The 17,933-nt window shown below is 47.0% G+C and overlaps 1 protein-coding gene across 5 annotated transcripts in view; it reads right to left on the bottom strand.

The window, feature by feature from the left end:
* Window positions 1-17,933, bottom strand: part of epha8 (eph receptor A8) — a 711,779-nt gene that overhangs the window by 315,988 nt on the left and 377,858 nt on the right. For all 5 annotated transcript variants that reach the window (XM_038821567.1, XM_038821564.1, XM_038821566.1 and 2 more), the window contains exon 4: window positions 5,854-6,009. In XM_038821567.1, the coding sequence (XP_038677495.1) occupies window positions 5,854-6,009 (156 nt within the window). The remainder of the gene's footprint in view (window positions 1-5,853; window positions 6,010-17,933) is intronic.

Genomic DNA, 17,933 nt, shown 5'->3' with positions numbered 1-17,933 from the left:
GGGGCAATTGATCATGGCCAAGCCACCTAACCTGCACATCTGTGGACTGTGGGAGGAAACCACAGACACTGGGAGAATGTACAAACATCACACAGACAGTCAACCAAGGTCAGAATCAAATGCATCCCTGGTGCTGTGAGGCAGCAGTGCTAACCACTGTGCCACCCCATTAGGAGCTAAATGGGCTGGGGTAATCAAATGCAGATCTTTCAGTCTGCAGGGCAGGATTGTGGAGTGTTAACTACTCCTGTCAGACATCTCACGAGCGCCAGAGTGTCCCACTCCCCTCTCCTCGTTCCGACATGTCACCGCTGTATTGCTTCCACCAGAATGAAGATACAGTCTGTGACTGATCAGATAATAAACGGTTATTATATTGCAATTTGATTAGTTGTGTATGCAAAGAGTGGATGGGAATAGAATGGACAGATTCATTTCAAATTGATCCGTAATGTGCATGAAATTGTTGGAGAAATGCCAGCGAGTTTATGGTAAGTAGATGCTAGTCCGACACTCAACTAAAGCAACTTAAATTGACTTATGTTAATAAGAGGAAAAATCCTGTCAGTTCGAGTTGACTGATTTCTCATTATTCTTCAACTAGCCCAGGCCTGACTCATTTATGAAGCTTAGGAAACCCTCTTCATGATGAGAATGCTTCCTTAAAGTGTGAAAGTGCTGTTAAAAAAAACACGCAAGAAATTAGAGGATGCTTTCAAACATTAGGATGTGGTGAAATTGATCATTACAGGCATTGCAGGACAGGCAATGGTGAATCAGTTTGACTACACTAATTTTAATCCCGGAGAAAATTGGCAAGATTGTTATGGTGCAGAAGAAGGCCATTTGCCCCATTGGCCCATGGTGTTTGCGCCGGATGGAATAGAGACAGCAATTTACCATTGGCTGTTTTTCCAGTCTTATACTGAACTTTAATGCTGGAACAAATGTTTTCGCAGTTTATATTTATATATATATGTTTTGTAAATTTAGAGTACTCAATTATTTTTTTTCCAATTAAGGGGCAACTTAGCGTGGCCAATCCACCTAACCTGCACATCTTTGGGTTGTGGGGGTGAGACCAACATTTATTTCTGTAGTTATAAGCAATATAAATTGTCATACTTTGTCTCAGGTGCCCTGGTCTTCCTGGACAATACATGACTGCTTGAAAATGATTGGCCTGAAGTGCATTGAAGTCTCCACTGCTGTCTCTTTGGAACGAACACTTGAATTCAGTCCCATATCCCACCTGATTGACAATTATCCACCTTCTGAAGTCACCTAGCCAACCCTTCAGCTGTACAAAATGCTGCAAAGAATTACTGGGGGAGGCGATGGCGCAGTGGTATTGTTACTGGACAGCTAACCCAGAGTCCCAGGGTAATGCTCCAGGGCCCCGGGTTTGAATCCCAACACAGCAGAAGGTGAAATTTGAATTCAATATATTTTTTTAAATCTAGAATTAGGAGGTTGATGATCACCATGTAACCATTGTCGAGTGTCGTAAAAACTTATCTGGTTCACTCATGTCCTTTACGGAAGGAAATCGGCCGCCCTTACCTGGTCTGGCCTACATGTGACTCCAGACCCATAACAATGGTGAATCAGTAAGAAGTCTTACAACACCAGGTTGAAGTCCAACAGGTTTGTTTCAAACACGAGCTTTCGGAGCACGGCTCCTTCTTCAGGTGAATGGAGATCTATATGCGCGATCTTCCTGGAGATCCTCTCCACTTTGAGCCGGCAGTTTGCGGTGTCAATGGTAGCCATGATGTGGAGATGCCGGCGTTGGACTGGGGTGAGCACAGTAAGAAGTCTTACAACACCAGGTTGAAGTCCAACAGGTTTGTTTCAAACACGAGCTTTCGGAGCACGGCTCCTTCTTCAGGTGAATGGACTGTCTATATGCGCGATCTTCCTGGAGATCCTCTCCACTTTGAGCCGGCAGTTTGCGGTGTCAATGGTAGCCATGATGTGGAGATGCCGGCGTTGGACTGGGGTGAGCACAGTAAGAAGTCTTACAACACCAGGTTGAAGTCCAACAGGTTTGTTTCAAACACGAGCTTTCGGAGCACGGCTCCTTCTTCAGGTGAATGGAAGAAGGAGCCGTGCTCCGAAAGCTCGTGTTTGAAACAAACCTGTTGGACTTCAACCTGGTGTTGTAAGACTTCTTACTGTGCTCACCCCAGTCCAACGCCGGCATCTCCACATCATGGTGAATCAGTTTGACTACACTAATTTTAATTCCGGAGAAAATTCTTTAAATCTCTCTGAAATACCCAAGCGAACCACTCAGTTCAAAGGCAATTAGGAATGGGCATCAAACGCTGGCGTAGCCAGTGAGACCCACATCCCCCTGAAAGAACTTTTAAAAAATCAGGAGTTGTTGTCTGAGAATGCTCCTGAGAAAATGGTATTGTAATTGAAAAGAAATTACAACTGGGTGGGACAGAATAATGGAGTTTCGACGTTTGTCAGCTATTCTGATGGAATATTCCAATTGCACTGGGCTTGGAGCAAGCATTTATGCAAAAGTTTAGGAGCAAAAAATCAGACATGATGGGTGGCAGCAGTGGGCTCGATGAACCAAATGTTACTTTGATATTTTGCTGCGAACAATTCACTCAAATTAGTAATTGAATCTTACACAGAAACAGCTTAGAGCCATCTCCTACTGGTGTTGCTTTCCTGTCTGAGCTGAATATTAACACCATTCATGTTATATTCTCTAATCTTTTTATTAACCTAGTTTTATTATTTATTACTTTTTATTTAGTAGATCCACTAAAAAAAGTTAACATTCAATGCAGCATAACAGAACGGATTTGGGAAATAAAGTTGTTATATGTATCCTGTTATGTGTTAGGAACTAATGTTCACAGCTGCACTCGAGCCAATAGCAGGCTGCATGGCGATATGAAGCATAAACAGTGTAATTTACCGGGGGAAAATAGGGCCCTGTTTTGGGCACAAATAGTGGGCGGTTTCTTGGAGCTTGCAGCACCGAGAACGACCCCACTATCAAACGGGACTTTGTTTTTTGGGAGGGGAGCCTCTATGGGGAACACCCTGTCGAGGCTTCATGACTTAGCTCGTCAGTGCAGGAAGAGATCGAGGCGCTATTTTTAAATGCCGCCCTGAACTCTCAACCCGCCACCATGATCTCCGGACCCCCCAACACCCCAATTTATCGATTAGGGGTACTTGAGCCCCCCTCACCCCATCTCATAAGGGTAGGGAAACCCCCATAAGCCCGATCCCCGGCACGGTCAATCTGGCACCCAGGTACCTTGGCACTGCCAGCCTAGCACCCTGGCAGGGTGGCAGTGCTAGGGTGTCCAGATGGCACTGCCAGGTTGCCTTAGGTGGCAGTGTCAAGATGTCTGGCTGGCATCGTGCTGCCAGGTTACCACCCTGCCCAGAGCCCAACCACACGGAGACCTTCAATCATCTGGGAAACCACCCCAAGTGCCATTATGCCTGGTCCCAGTTTGTGGAAACCAGTGCTAAGCGAGGTCTCCCAGGAGTGGGCCTTGGTATATTCTGGCACAGACATATTTAAGTGAAGCTAACTGCTGACTTAGATATACAAATCTGGATCCTGCCCAGTGAGGGCACGATCCAGATCGCGACACCTCATGAGATCTTGTTAGATCTTGCAAGGCGTCCCGAGGGTCACAAATCCCACGAGAGTCAGGCACGACGAGGCCAAACAATCGCGCCAAAGAGTTTCTGATCTTTTGAAACCATTGTTGATTATCATAAAAACCCACTTGGTTCACTACTCCATTTTAGGTAAGGAAATCTACCATCCTTACCCGGCCTGGCCTACATGTGACTCCAAACACACAGCAATGCGGTTGACTCTTAAATGGCCCCTCTGAAATGGATGAGCAAATCACTCAGTTCAAGGGTAATTAGGGATGGGCGACAAATGCTGACCCAGTGAGTGACACCCACATCCCATGAAAGAAAAATGAAAAAAACCAGCACTGACTGCTTACTGTTACTTTATTAAAGTGGTAGTGGGCAGCTTTAACCTCCTGATGAGGGCAGGACATGGGAACTTCATTGGCTACAATGTAAAACCTGACGCCAACTTCCAATTGCGTTGTGGTGGATTTGAGCACATCCGGGTGGCTGCTCTGCAGAGACAGCGAGGTCGCTGGTTTCATATTTCAGGTGCTGTTCCTCACATTTTGACAGCCATTTAACTCCATCAGCTGTGGGCAGTGTTTGAGCCAAGAGCTGCTGGATACAGGAGCAGAAGATCTCCCTCTGGACTCCTTGATCAGTCACCATCGGCTGACAACCCCAGAACCAAAGGTGCAACCTCTTCCAGTCCCTGGCTAAAATATGAAAAGTACCCCTGCACGAAACTAGAAATGAAAAGGAAATGTTCATTCACTGTGGGTGAAGTGTTTCTGAATCTTCCAAAGATGTTGCTTATTCAGGCAGAACTTAGATGACCTTGAAAGCACCTGGACGGACATTAGTTCAGAAGATGCGTCACGGACATAATAACAACTTAAAATTTTCCCCAGAGCAGGTAGGGAAAGAGTTCAGCAAATTTAAACTTAGGGAGTCAAGGGTGGATTGGGTGGAGGGGAGGTGGGGATAGAATGGGGGTGAGGAGGGTTGAATGGGGGGAGGGTAGAATGGGGATAGGGGAGGGTAGAATGGGGGAGGCGAAGGTTGAATGGGGGAAGGGTAGAATGGGGAGAGGGGTGGGTTGAACAGGAGGGGGAGCAGAGGGTCGAAAGGAGGAGGGGAGGGTTGAATGGGGGAGGGTGCCATGGGGGAGGGGTGCTTCGAATGGGGGGTGGGTCGAATTGATGGAGGGGAGGGGGTCGAATTGATGGAGGGGAGGGGGTCGAATTGATGGAGGGGAGGGGGTCGAATTGATGGAGGGGAGGGGGTCGAATTGATGGAAGGGAGGGGGTCGAATTGATGGAGGGGAGGGGATCGAATTGATGGAGGGGAGGGGATCGAATTGATGGAGGGGAGGGGGTCAAATTGATGGAGGGGAGGGTTGAATGGGGGAAGGGGAAGGTCGAATGGGGGAGTGGCGGGTTGAATAGGGTAGAGGAGGGTTGAATGGGGGAGAGGAGGGTTGAATGGGGGAGAGGAGGGTTGAATGGGGGAGAGGAGGGTTGAATGGGGGAGAGGAGGGTTGAATGGGGTAGAGGAGGGTTGAATGGGGAGAGGAGGGTTGACGTGGTGTTTGAATTTGGGGAGATGAGTCAAGAATCGAATGGGGGAGGGCTGAGTTGAATTGGGGAGAGATTTGAGGGCCAAATGAAAGAGGGGAGGGCTAAAGGGGAGGGGTGTCAACGGTCGAATGTGGAGGTGGGGAGGGTAGAATGGGTGAGAGGAGGGTCGAATTGGGGAGGTCAAGGGTCGAATGGGAGAGGGGAGTCGAATGGTGGCGAGGGAAGGGTAGAATGGGGGAGGTGAGGATCGATGGAAAGGGGAGTCCAGGGTCAAATGGGGGAAGAGGAGAGTCGAATTGGGGAGGTCAAGGGCCGAATTTGGGGGGGGGGGGGGGAGAGTAGAGGGTCGAATGCCGCATTTCCCTGGTCAGTCTTTTCTTGCTGCGAGTATTTATAAATGAGGCCGGTGGAAAGGAGTGAGAAGCAGCAGGGCAATAAATCTGTGCAATCTGTTTGGGATTTACACATTTTTGAAGTGTTGGCCTTGGAGAGTTTGTCAGTGCGATGTAGAATATATCAAAAGGCCAAAATTAGCAAAACAATATCAGCTGAACATCGGCAATTTTGCATCATTGATTGAATGAAAGAGGCAGGGACTGAATCGCGATTGTTATCCAGCCCTGGTTATTTTACTCACTGGTACAGGGTGCAGAGAGAAGGTCAGAAGCAGATCGGTAATAGTTGGAACCGCACTGGCAGAAGAGAGCAGCCATCATCTCAGAGTGACTGTGAAGAGGACATTTAGCACAGAGCTGGTCTCCAGAGCTCGACTTGAAGAATCCAGGCTCGCAGGCTGAAATAAAATTAAACGTATATCTCAATATCATCCTTTGACAAAACCACCAATCACCTCAATTACCCATTTCAATCAATCTCAGAACACTTTCTGCTTCAAAAGGCTGCTGCATTTTCATTGATTAATTAACATTTTATCAGAGTAGCAAGTCTGTGGAGACCTGTGAATAATTTGTATCTCCATTATGTATTTAAACAACACACTGATTCCATTGATGATTGTTTAAATCTCCATGGGGATGAGCACGTGTTACTTTAAGTCTTCTCCGTGCAGGAAGTTACTGTAGGCCGAGCGTGGGAGTCAAAAAGGGGAGTGGATACACACGGAGGTAACACTGGCTGACTTCAGCAGTGCATGGCTCAGAGTTAATTGTGAAAGGAAATTCCATTAAAGGGGCAATTTAGTGTAGCCAATCCATCTTTGGGTTATGCGGGTGCAGACACGGGGAGAACTCCTGCAAACTCCACACGGACAATGACCCGGGGCCAAGATCGAACCCGGGCCCTCGGCGCCATAAGGCAGCAGTGCTAACCATTTCGCCACCGAGCCGCCCAGACTCGGAGTAAATGGGACACACTCCAACTCAGCCAGCCAGGCCGTGTCACAAGGCAAAACAATTGCTTCTCTCAGCCTCCGATAAATCCCCCTGAGATTAAGGAATTTCTAGATAGTCAGTTTTTCCAGTCCCCAACCCACTGGTACAGAACTCTAATGGAGTGTGGTGAGATAACCACTGTAGTTATGCGTACTGCAGTAGGGTGATGTATGCCTGTACCTGTAATACAGGTTCCTCTGGTAAGCCCCTGCCGGCTAGCTCCGCCCACAGGGAGCTTGTGTATAAATATGCATGAGAGCCACTCAGACCCTTAGTCTACAGTTGCAGATGGAGGGACAACATCGTACAACAATAAAGCCTCTATTGAACCAGTCTCTCGGCTTTGAGTATAATTGTTAGCGCTACATGGACGCCCCTCTTCTCATTCCGTTCGTCGTGTTTCAATAATCCAACAACTCAGGGCATGGAAAGCCGACACATTGGGTATAATTTTATGCCAGTAGGGTTTTGCAGTCCGTCAAAGTCAATGCTCTTTTGAATGGCTGCCGCATTTTACAGTTCCTCCCTGCCCCCCCCCCCCCCCCCCCCCCCTCCCCGTTCAGGGCGCCTTAAATTCCACCCATCAACGTTTTCCATTGACTTTAACCAGCTATTGTTATTCTTGGTTTTTTTTGGTTGAAGTTAGAAAATAAGTGCAGGGCAGAATAGAAAACAAAACAGAAATAGAGTGGAGGGGAGGGGGGGTGGGTGTTAAAGCTGGAAGAAAGATGGAGAGGATGCTCAGGCACATCAATATCCCCCACTGAACACCAAGACGCACAATGTTATCTCCAGACACGTTTCCGCCAGATGGATAATCCACTGCTGTAGAAATGAGGCAGAGGCTTTATTGACCTATTTAAATTCCACTCACCCTCTCTGTTGGGAATGAATGGTATACCAGTGAGGTACGATGGAAAATCATGCAGTTCTGTCACTACCTGGAAAGATAGTATAGTTGATGGGATCACCTCTGGGCTATTTTGGGGGGAGGGTGGGGAGGATTCGAATTTCAGGGTGAGGGAGTAAGCCCATGGATGGGGAAATCTAAGAGAAGTATAATAAAAACATAACTATTGGGGACTTTTCAGGCCTTGGCTCTTCTTCCTGCTATGCTAACCTGGATTAAAAGTGACATTTTCCCACCCCAGGCCATCAGTTAAAAGTACAGTCAGGGCCCAAAGCTGTCATCAAAACTGCATATGTGTGTGCAATGTAAACACAAAATGCTGGATAAACTCAACAGGTCTGGCAGCATCTGTGGAGATCGAAACAGAGTTCACAGTCGCTGGGAGCAGAGTTGAATTTCGAGTCCAAAGTCTGAACCACTTGGCCATCTCACTTGCGCGAGACAGTAACAAAGTATTTATTTTTAAATTTTAAGAGCATCAAATTAATTTTTTTTTCCAATTAAGGGGCAATTTAGCGTGGCCAATCCACCTAACCTGCACATCTTTGGGTTGTGGGGGGTGAAACCCACGCAGACACAGGGAGAATGTGCAAACTCCACACGGACAGTGACTCAGGGCCGGGATTCGAACCCGGGTCCTCAGCGCCGCAGTGCCAGTGCTAACCACTGCGCCATGTGCCGCCTTTGACAGTAACCAAGTTAAGAGTTCAAGTCCATATGACCCTGCTATGGACTCAAAAATGTTAACTCTGTTTCTCTCTCCACAGATGCTGCCAGCATTTGCCCAGTATTTTCTGTTTTTATTTCAGAATTCCAGCATCTGCAGGATTTTGCTTTTATCCATATGTGATGCCTACTCTTGGAAGCTGCTTTTTATCATCTGAACAGGTTAAAATTGAGAACACTGATAGCTCTCTGCATGGTACCTGGGTGATCTAGAGGCTGATTTAGCCCACTGGGCTAAATCGCTGGCTTTTAAAAAGCAGACCAAGCAGGCCAGCAGCTTGGTTCGATTCCCGGACAGGTGCCGGAATATGGCGACTAGGAGCTTTTCACAGTAACTTAATTGAAGCCTACTCGTGACAACTCCACACGGACAGTGACTCAGGGCTGGGATTCGAACCTGGGTCCTCAGCGCCGCAATAGTATATATATATTATATATATTATTACAACAGGCCACACAACGCAGAGTTTGTGATTACGATTGTCCCCTCCATTAAGTTGTCCTCCCTGACCATGAAGACAAGCATAATGGAGATTTCAGGGAACAGAACATTTCCTCCCAGTTCCACAAGACAGTCAATCAAACAGCTCCCCTCCACCGGCTGTGGTAACAGGCAGGCATCGGAAGAGGAACAGGCTGCTCCCCAGAGTTTGTGATTAAACCAGTAACCATAGCGATGAGACAAAGACTTGTGCCGGTTTTGATCTGAGAAAGGTTGTTCTGGTCAGGGGAAAAGTTGGAATGGTTTGATTTTGCTTTGAAAGATTGCGAGTTGCATATCTCTGATCCCGAATGGAAGACTAGCAGCAGGTGATCAGTCAGTGCCTGGGTTCTGTTTTTACAATCTGCGGATCAATAATTCATGAGTAGAGTCGAAATATTTAAACTGCAGCAAACAAACTCAAAACGATGGGGGGAGGAATCGCTGGCGGTTTGATTTGTGTTGTGTGTGATTGATGGATGTACAAAGCTTCCTCCTGTCATCTCCACATGGCGGTCAGGGAACAGACTGGAACATCAGTCATAACCAGCTCTTCACTTTCACTACATTACATTCCCGCAAACCAAAGAAGATTCAGGCGCAGGTTGGGAGAGATACATTCTCATTGGCCAAGATTTTTAGAATGGCAGGGTCATCCTTCCCGCCATCTGAAAAGTTGGCGGAGAACACATCTCCGCTGGTACTGCCCACCCCGCAGCGACTTCACACTCCAACTTGCCCAACCCTCGCTTGCGAGGAAGTTCGGTCTCCAAGGCTGCAGTGGACAGAGCAAAAATCCCGGGAGTCCAGGACCAGATAAGTGTGGGAGCTCAGGGTGGGAAGGGGGAAGTGAGGCCCAGAGGAGTGGGCGGAGGGAGCAGGCGTGATGGTAAGCTGGGGATGGGTGTCAGACCTTTTGAAGGATGCCCAATGTTAAAGCAGGGTTGCTAATTGTGACAACCCTCATCCCTGAACTCCCCCCCCCCCCCCACCACCACCCCACCACCCCCCCCCCCCCACCCCCCCCCCCCCCACCCACCCCCCCCCCCCCCACCCCCCCCCCCCCCCCCCCCCCCACCCCCCCCCCCCCCCCAGCCTGAAAATTAAGGCTAGGTGGGAAACGCCTCTTAAGTCGACAATTATTGGCCATTTAAGGCTTTGATTGATGCAAAGGTCAGCTACAGGCTTGAACTTTGCCGTGCAAGCGTAATATTTTCATCCCAGAAATTGTATGGTTACCCTCCCTTCCCCCTCACTGAGAAAAATTGAGTCATTCTGGAAGGCAGAGCAAAGATAAACATTTTAAGACACAAGGGAATATGGCAAGGCTGAATGGCATTTATTTTAATGCAAGGAGTCTTACGGGTAAGGCAAGTGAACTGAGGGCATTGATTAACATTTGGGAGTTTATTATTATTGCTATCACAGGCACATGGTTGAGGAAGGGGCAGGACTGGTAGCTCAATAGTCCGGGATATAGAATGTCCATGCAGGGGTGGGGTGGAGGTGTAAAGGAGGAGTCAATTGCTGCAGTGAGGAGAGGTGACCCTGAAAAGTGTGGTGATGGATTTTTTGGAGGACTAACAATGCAAGGAAATGCACAATGAATGGTAGGACACTTGTAAGTCCAGAGGAGCTGAGGAATCTTGGAATTCATGTCCATAGATCTCTAAAGGCAGCAGGACAGGTAACTAAGGTGGTTAAATGGCATATGGAATACATGCCTTCATTAACTGTCTTCCAAATCAAGCCTTCTCCGTTTTGGTTGGTCACAAGCCAGAGTCACCCATGAATTGTTGAGTATGTTTGACGTCTTCAGGGATATTTTGAGGACATCCCTAAAGTGTTTCCACTGTCCTCCTGGACCTGCATCTGGGCTCTGAGTCAAGCAGTTGCTTCAGGAGTCCGGCTCAGACGTACAAGTGACATGTCCTGCCCAGCAGAGCAGGTTCTGAGTCCCTCAATACTGGGCAAGTTGGCTTGGGAGAGGACGCCTTTCCTGTCACTGGATTTGGAGCATCTTGCAAAGGCACCACTGGTGATAATTCTCCAGGGCTTTGAGGTGCCTGCTCTGGGTTGCCCAGTTTGAGTTAGTTTCCAACAAGGTAACCCAGAAGCAAGGAGCTTTCACAGAATCCACTGAAAAGGACAATACGCAGGGCAGAAAGCAGGTTCCAGAAACTATAGAAGAAAGTCCCAGAAACCAGAGAGATGGGCGGAAGCAAATTCCAAGAAATGCTTCTGGTCAGAGAAGCAAAGAACAGGAATCTTGGGGGAGGGGTGGGGATATCCTGTTCAGTGAAATCAAGAGTGAGGAGCAGAGATAGAGATTCCATGTTAAATACAGGGCTGTAAAGTGTAGACTTGGAGACATTGGCTTGCAAGAAGCCAGAGATCCAATGCAACCCAGAGTTTGGTGACGCCTTAATAGTCTGTGAAACAGTGATGTGCGAGATTGCATGGGAGCTGGAGTGCCTGTGACGATCCAGAGCAGAGGAATATCAAAAGGAGAGGTGGAAACCCCAGAGTTGGATCCTTGATGAAGGCATCCAAAAGTAAGCGTCCTTTGGGAGAAGATTCCAAGGCACGAACTTTAAGAGCAGAGATTGGAAACCCTTGTGTGGAAGTCAGAGTTCCAACGAGACCAGTTAGCTCCAAGTGAGACAAACTTCTAGGGGGACCTGATGAGAAATCAGCAGAAGTTGTTTGGGTGGAGTCTGCCACTCGGTTTGAGGGTGACCACATTTCAACCATTGGTTTACTTGGGCTGTGTACCTACTGTGAATATTAGAGGATAAGGTAGATGATTGTAACTTGTGTTATCCTTACAAATCTATATATACTTGTAATGTTATAGCTGTGAATAACCTCAGAATAACCTATGAATAACCTCAGCTGGTCCAGGAATTGAACCTGTGCTGTTGGCCTCCCTCTGCATCATGAACCAGCTGATTAGCCAACTGAGCTAAGTACAGCAGTAATATTACTTCAGGATAGTAACACTATTTAGTTTAGTCTCACACAAGAAACCTCTGATGGCGGTCTCAATGTTTAAGCGCTTCAGAAATGTGACTGGAGGAGGTATTTAGAGAGGCTGCTGCTTACCTCATCCTGTCCAGCACGACTCTTGGGCGGGATGGGATCTCCGGTCCACAAGCCGTGTTTTCCTGCATGGAGCGCCCCTGCCGACAACAGGATTCTCCATTCCCACAGCTGGGCAATGGGGTTTCCCACTGTGGCCAGCCCACGCCGTAGGAAAACCTGCGGGGTGTGCTGCCGGCGGATTGGAGGATCCTGCCGACGGAGAATTCCGCTGCTTATTTGGTAAGACCCTGAAGTTGTCTAAGCAGTTGCCAAATTGGAGATGAGGTAATGTTCCTTTAACCATTAAATTAAAAGCAAAATACTGTGGCAGCTGAAATAAAATGAGAAAATGCTGGAAAAATCCAGTAAGTCTGGCAGCATCAGTGGAGAGAAACAGAGTTAATGTTTTGAGTCTGAATGATTCAAGCTGAATCAACTGGAGATATAAAAAACACCATTTCAATTAACGGCACTTACAGAGTACAAGAGATAGAACGTAAGCATTAAAGAATCATCAGCATACTTTGCATGAAAAAAGACGGCTTTGCATTATTAAGTGCCAATTATATGAAATTGAAGACAGAAAAAGTATTTTCATAATTATCTGTGTTGTGCGACCTGCGATCATTGCATTTTCCAAGTAAACCCATTACCTATGATCTCTGTGTATCTACTGCATAATTCATAAAATAATGACTGCATTATCTTAAAAGCTGCAGTGGGAGAGAGGGAGTGTAAATGAGTGTTTGCTTTGACAACTTAATCAACGCAATTTAGTTACAATTGTCTTTTGCTTGAAGGATTTGCTTATTAAATACTCTGTACGTTGGTAATGTTCCATGTAAACTCTGGCCCTAGTCAAGACTTTAAAATGCTGACACAAGATTAGAATCAGTATTGCAACAATGGATCATAATATTGAGGCAAATATTTGGACAACATATCTGCTTGTTGAAGAGTCTCAGATTTTAAAAGCTTGCTTGGCAGCTTACGGTGTGTGTGTTTGGAGCCGGTTGATAGATGTGCTCAGATTTGGTGCTGGGTTGCTCGTGATTTGCCTTTCTCTGTGTCAGGAAAGAGGCTTTGCTTGCAGCATCCCGTTTGCTTGGGGGCAATGGGGCTTTCTCAGCGGCTGGTGCAAAGCGCAAGCAATCGTTCAGCCTGTGCACAAGATGGTGGTTTTGTTTTGGCATGGGTTTGGAGATTGGAGCATAAGAGTAGGGCAGAAGCGATTATCGAACAATGTTTGACACAGAAGCGATGAAATAATAATAATCATTTATTGTCACAAGTAGGTTCAATGAAGTTACTGTCAAAAGCCCCTGGTCACATTCCAGAGCCTTTTCGGGGAGGCCGGTACGGGAATTGAACCCGCGCTGCTGGCCTTGTTCGGCATTACAAGCCAGCGATTTAGCCCACTGTGCTAAACCAGCCCCTGTACAAGATCAAGAGTCTTTTCATAGAGGTAGGTTTTAATTAACGGCGGGACTTCTCCGGCTTTTGGGATTCCCTGTTGCCAACGGCAGCGCACCACAACCAGTGGGCTTCCAGGCGGCTTGGGGTGGATTCAATGGGAAATCCTAGCGGGAGTAGAGAATGCCAGCTGCCAGCGAACTGTGTGCCGCCGAGAGACACACGGCCAGGGGAATCGGAGAATTCAGCCGACTATTTAAAAAATGGAGATTAAAGGCAAAAAGGTTTGCGGTGAGAATTCCAAGCTTCGGGCACAGACAGCTGAGGGCACAGTCCCACAAAGTGTGGAGCAAATAAAATCAGAGATGCACAAGAGGTGAGAATTGGAAGAAAGTAATCATTTTGGAGGCCAATGGGGCAAGAAGAGGTTCCAGAGGTACATGGGAAAGAGGCCATGGAAGCATTTGGAAACACTGATTAGCATTTTTAAATGGAGCAATGCTGCATGGAGAGTCAGGCAATGGGAAGGTGAGTGAACCCGACTTGGCGTGGTTTCGGATATGAGGAGCGGAAATTTTGGATGAGCTTCAATTGGTGGACGGTGTGAGGTGGGAGGTTATAGAATTACGACAGTGCAGAAGGAGGCCATTCAGCCCATCAATTCTCCACCAAACCTCTGAAAGATCACCCTACTTAGGCCCATGTCCCCACCCTATCCCTGCAGTCCAACCTAACCTTTTGGACACTAAGGGGCAATTTATCACGGCCAATCCACCTAACCTACACTCCTTTGGACTGTGGGAGGAAACCGGAGCACCCGGAGGAAACCCATGCAGACACGGGAGGAAAGTGAAACCTACACACAGACAGTCACCCAAGGCCGCAAATGAACCCGGGTCCCTGGCTCTGTGGGGTAGCAGAGCTAGCCACTGTGCCACCGCGACGCCCAGAATATGTGGGATTTGTTGAGTATCGAGGTAATAAAGGTGTGACTGAATGAAGAGGGTTTCAGCAGCAGACGAACTGAGGCAGAGGTGGAGACTGATGATGTTACAGAAGGGGAAGTGGGTGGTATATGTCACAAAGCCCATCCCCGGGTCAAATAGGATGCCAAGGTTACAAACTGTCTGTTTCAACCTGAGGCAATTGCCAGGGAAAGGGATGGATTCAGTGACTGGGTAGCAGTGCTTTTAATGGGAACCAAAGGCAATGGCTTTGCCTTTGCAATATTTAATTGGAGCAAAGTTATACTCAGTTAAGAAGCAGTGTGGCAAATCAAATGCAGTGGTGGCAACAAAAGAAGTGTTGTTATAGAAGAGCTGAGTGTCATCAGTGTACATTGTGTTTTTATATGACAATGTCCTAAACACTGCTGGCCGGGGGGGGAGGAAGTAACATCATGATATTTTGACTGATATCATGCTTAATTAGGCCCAAAAGATTATTTAGAGGTGCAGTCACTGTTGTTAGGATAAACATAGCATTTCATTTTCTTCCAGTAAAGTGCTTCTCGCGATAGGTGGGTGGCACGGTGGCACAGTTGTTAGCACTGCTGCCTCACAACCAGGGACCCGAGTTCGATTTTGGCCTTGTCTGTGTGGATTTTGCACTTTCTCCCCGTGTCTGCATGGATTTCCTCTGGGTGCTCTGGTTTCCTCCCACTGTCAAAAGATGTGCAGGTTATGTATGTAGTGATTTGCATCACTGTATATACACAAGGGGTTAATGTAAATACACTACAACTAAGTAACCACTAGAGGGAGCACCAGAGATGGCATGATATGCAGACATGCAGCCAATGGGTCATTCGAACAGGATACAATCAATGGGTAATCAGGACACCCAGAGGTGGCATTACCACAAGGGGGCACTACACGACCCACATAAAAAGGACAAGGCACATAGGCTCTGCCTCTTCCACCGGCAGAAACCAAGAGAGCAGGACAGGGTTGATTATCAGCAACATCGCACCCAGCACATGGTCAAGAGCAAGCTTGTATAGTTAGCAGAGTAGACTGAGTTACTAGAGACAGATTAGTAGAGTGTCAAACTAATTTAAGAGCATTGTTAATCGTTCAATAAATACATTAAACTTATCTCCGAGTCTGGAGCATCTTTCAGCAGAGCCTATATCAAGTAGCAGCTTACATAACACAACAATGTGGATTGGCCATGATAGATTGCCCCTTAGTGTCCAAAGGTGTGCAAGATTAGGTGGGTTCACGGAAATAGGGTGGGGAGCGGGCTTAAGTACCTGGAGCCGAGGACCCTCTTTCAGAGAGTTGGTGCAGACTGAATGGGTTAAACTGCTTCTTTCTGCAATGTAGAGTTTCTATTCTAAGGATTCATAGAACAGTGATTGTCAACCTCAGTAAATGAGTGGGCATTATGAGTGGTCCTCCTTCATAGGGCAGCACAGTAGCATAGTGGTTAGCACAATTACTTCACAGCTCCAGGGTCCCAGGTTCGATTCCGGCTTGGGTCACTGTCTGTGCGGAGTCTGCACATCCTCCGCGTGTGTGGGTAGGTTTCCTCCAGGTGCTCCGGTTTCCTCCCACAGTCCAAAGATGTGCAGGTAGATTGGCCATGATAAATTGCCCTTAGTGTCCAAAATTGCCCTTAGTGTTGGGTGGGGTTACTGGGTTATGGGGATAGGGTGGAGGTGTTGACCTTGGGTAGAGTGCTCTTTCCAGGAGCTGATGTGGACTTGATGGGCCGAATGGCCTCCTTCTGCACTGTAAATTCTATGATAATCTCAGTGGGCTGCAATATTGAAATCGGGGCTTGTTCACCAACCATGGCCCCATGAATAAAATTTAAATATACGCCTAATACATTTAATATACGCCTAATATTCCATAACTAGTTCCAAAAAATGTTTAATCATTTATATATTAACAGAACTGTCAACAACCTCAAAAGGTAAAACCAAAATAAATATTTAGACTCTGGACGCAGAGGGAGTGCACGGCTCTCACAGTCAATGTTGTGAGCAATCAGCACACACCTCACTTCAGTTATCCTTGTCTTACATGCTTATCACTTCAGTCACACCGGTAGGAAAAAAAACGATACAGCCGGAAATCAGCGGAAAGCCGCAACCCCACGCGTGGGTAACGGTCAACAAAATGTCTCGTAGGGCCGCACTCAGAACCAAGGCGAGCCACCTGTGACCACTGCAGATCGGCCACCGTGTACAGAATAAGGGAAGAATGTTGATCTGGGCACACCGAGATCCTCCCTGTTCTTATATGGATATCACTGAGGGATGTTTACCATCCATTCGAATCACTGGAAGAGTGATTTAAAATGAACCTCGCCCAAAGGACAGCGCCTGAGACAATGCAACATTCCATCAGGACTGCGCTGACATGCCAACCTAAATTTAAATGCTCAACTCTCAACTTTCTGAGTATTTTGCATTTCAAATGAGTCCGGATGTCTGCTGTTGTATTTTGATTGGACTGGCTGCAGAATGACCGCTGAGATGTTTATGTGTCGAAACAATAGCTGGATCATTGGATAAGCCGGAACTAAATACAGATATACAGGACAAAGTGTCACTCTGCTGAGCCCAGTTCTCCCTCTCGACTCCTGAACATGTGTGTCTCTCACATTGGCATATGGGGGGTGTTGTTCACACAGTCCCACATATTAACCCTCTCAACCCTAATACTATATCACGGACATTCAGATTTCTTCCTATGCTCTCGTTTTACAACAAAATGTCGCTTTCTCTCCAAACCTCTCCCACCCCCTCTCTCTTTTTTTGGTGTCCCTATTCCACTACAATTTGAATTGCCAATACATCCAGATTTTTCCAAGATATCCTGAAAATTCTAGTATCACTGCTCACTATGTTATTCCAATTTGAGCTCTGGACCCAAGCTTGGGAATCTTCCCAACACTTCTTATACCGGTTTGTTTCTGCCAACCTTAGGGGTTTGCCTCACACCAGCATTTGCTTAATTATTTAAATGAGGAAGTGTTGTGTTATAATAACTCAGTTTTACTCTGATAAGTGTCATGTTCCTGAGAAATGGAAGAGATCATGAACCATTTAAATCAACCCTCCTCTTTTTTCTTTTTTAAAAAACGCACTATCAAAACTTGTTATATCGGGTTTTTTTCCAATTAAGGAGCAGTTTAGCGCAGCCAATCCCCCTACCCTGCACATCTTTGGGTTGCGAGGGTGAAACCCACGCAGACACGGGGAGAATGTGCAAACTCCACACAGACAGTGACCCAGATCTGGGGGTACCTCGGTACCGTGAGGCACACAATAAGCTGCCGTGCCGTCCTAAATCCTGTTATATCAGCAGACGCACAAAAAGCAACCATTAATCTCAAGTTGAAAAATGGATTTTAACCAGAGGCAGAGAAACTGCTTGTTAGCCTGCAACTGGCTCATTAATGGGCAACATCACATGACCAAATCTTCTGGCCTTTGGAAAGTTTTAATGTTACGTTTCCAGATTCGCAACTTGGCCTGCTGTCTACATTCTAACCCGCAAACATTAAAGCAGGACGCCAGGCTGACCAACAACCGGCATCAAGACTCAGCCTCCTCAGAGCCTGTGGACTGGATTCTCTGCTCTCCGACGCTGAAATTGTGTTTGGCGACGGGACGCATCGGGAACGGCAGCAGTTTTTGAATTCTCCACCCCCTGAAAAGCGTCATACTCTAGGAGTACACCGCGCTGATTATCCAC

Source organism: Scyliorhinus canicula, chromosome 16 (genome assembly GCF_902713615.1).
Source record: "Scyliorhinus canicula chromosome 16, sScyCan1.1, whole genome shotgun sequence".
In the NCBI taxonomy this organism is placed as follows: Eukaryota; Metazoa; Chordata; class Chondrichthyes; order Carcharhiniformes; family Scyliorhinidae; genus Scyliorhinus; species Scyliorhinus canicula.
Note: the sequence above shows the minus strand (reverse complement) of the source record. Positions and strands in the feature narration are given on the sequence as shown.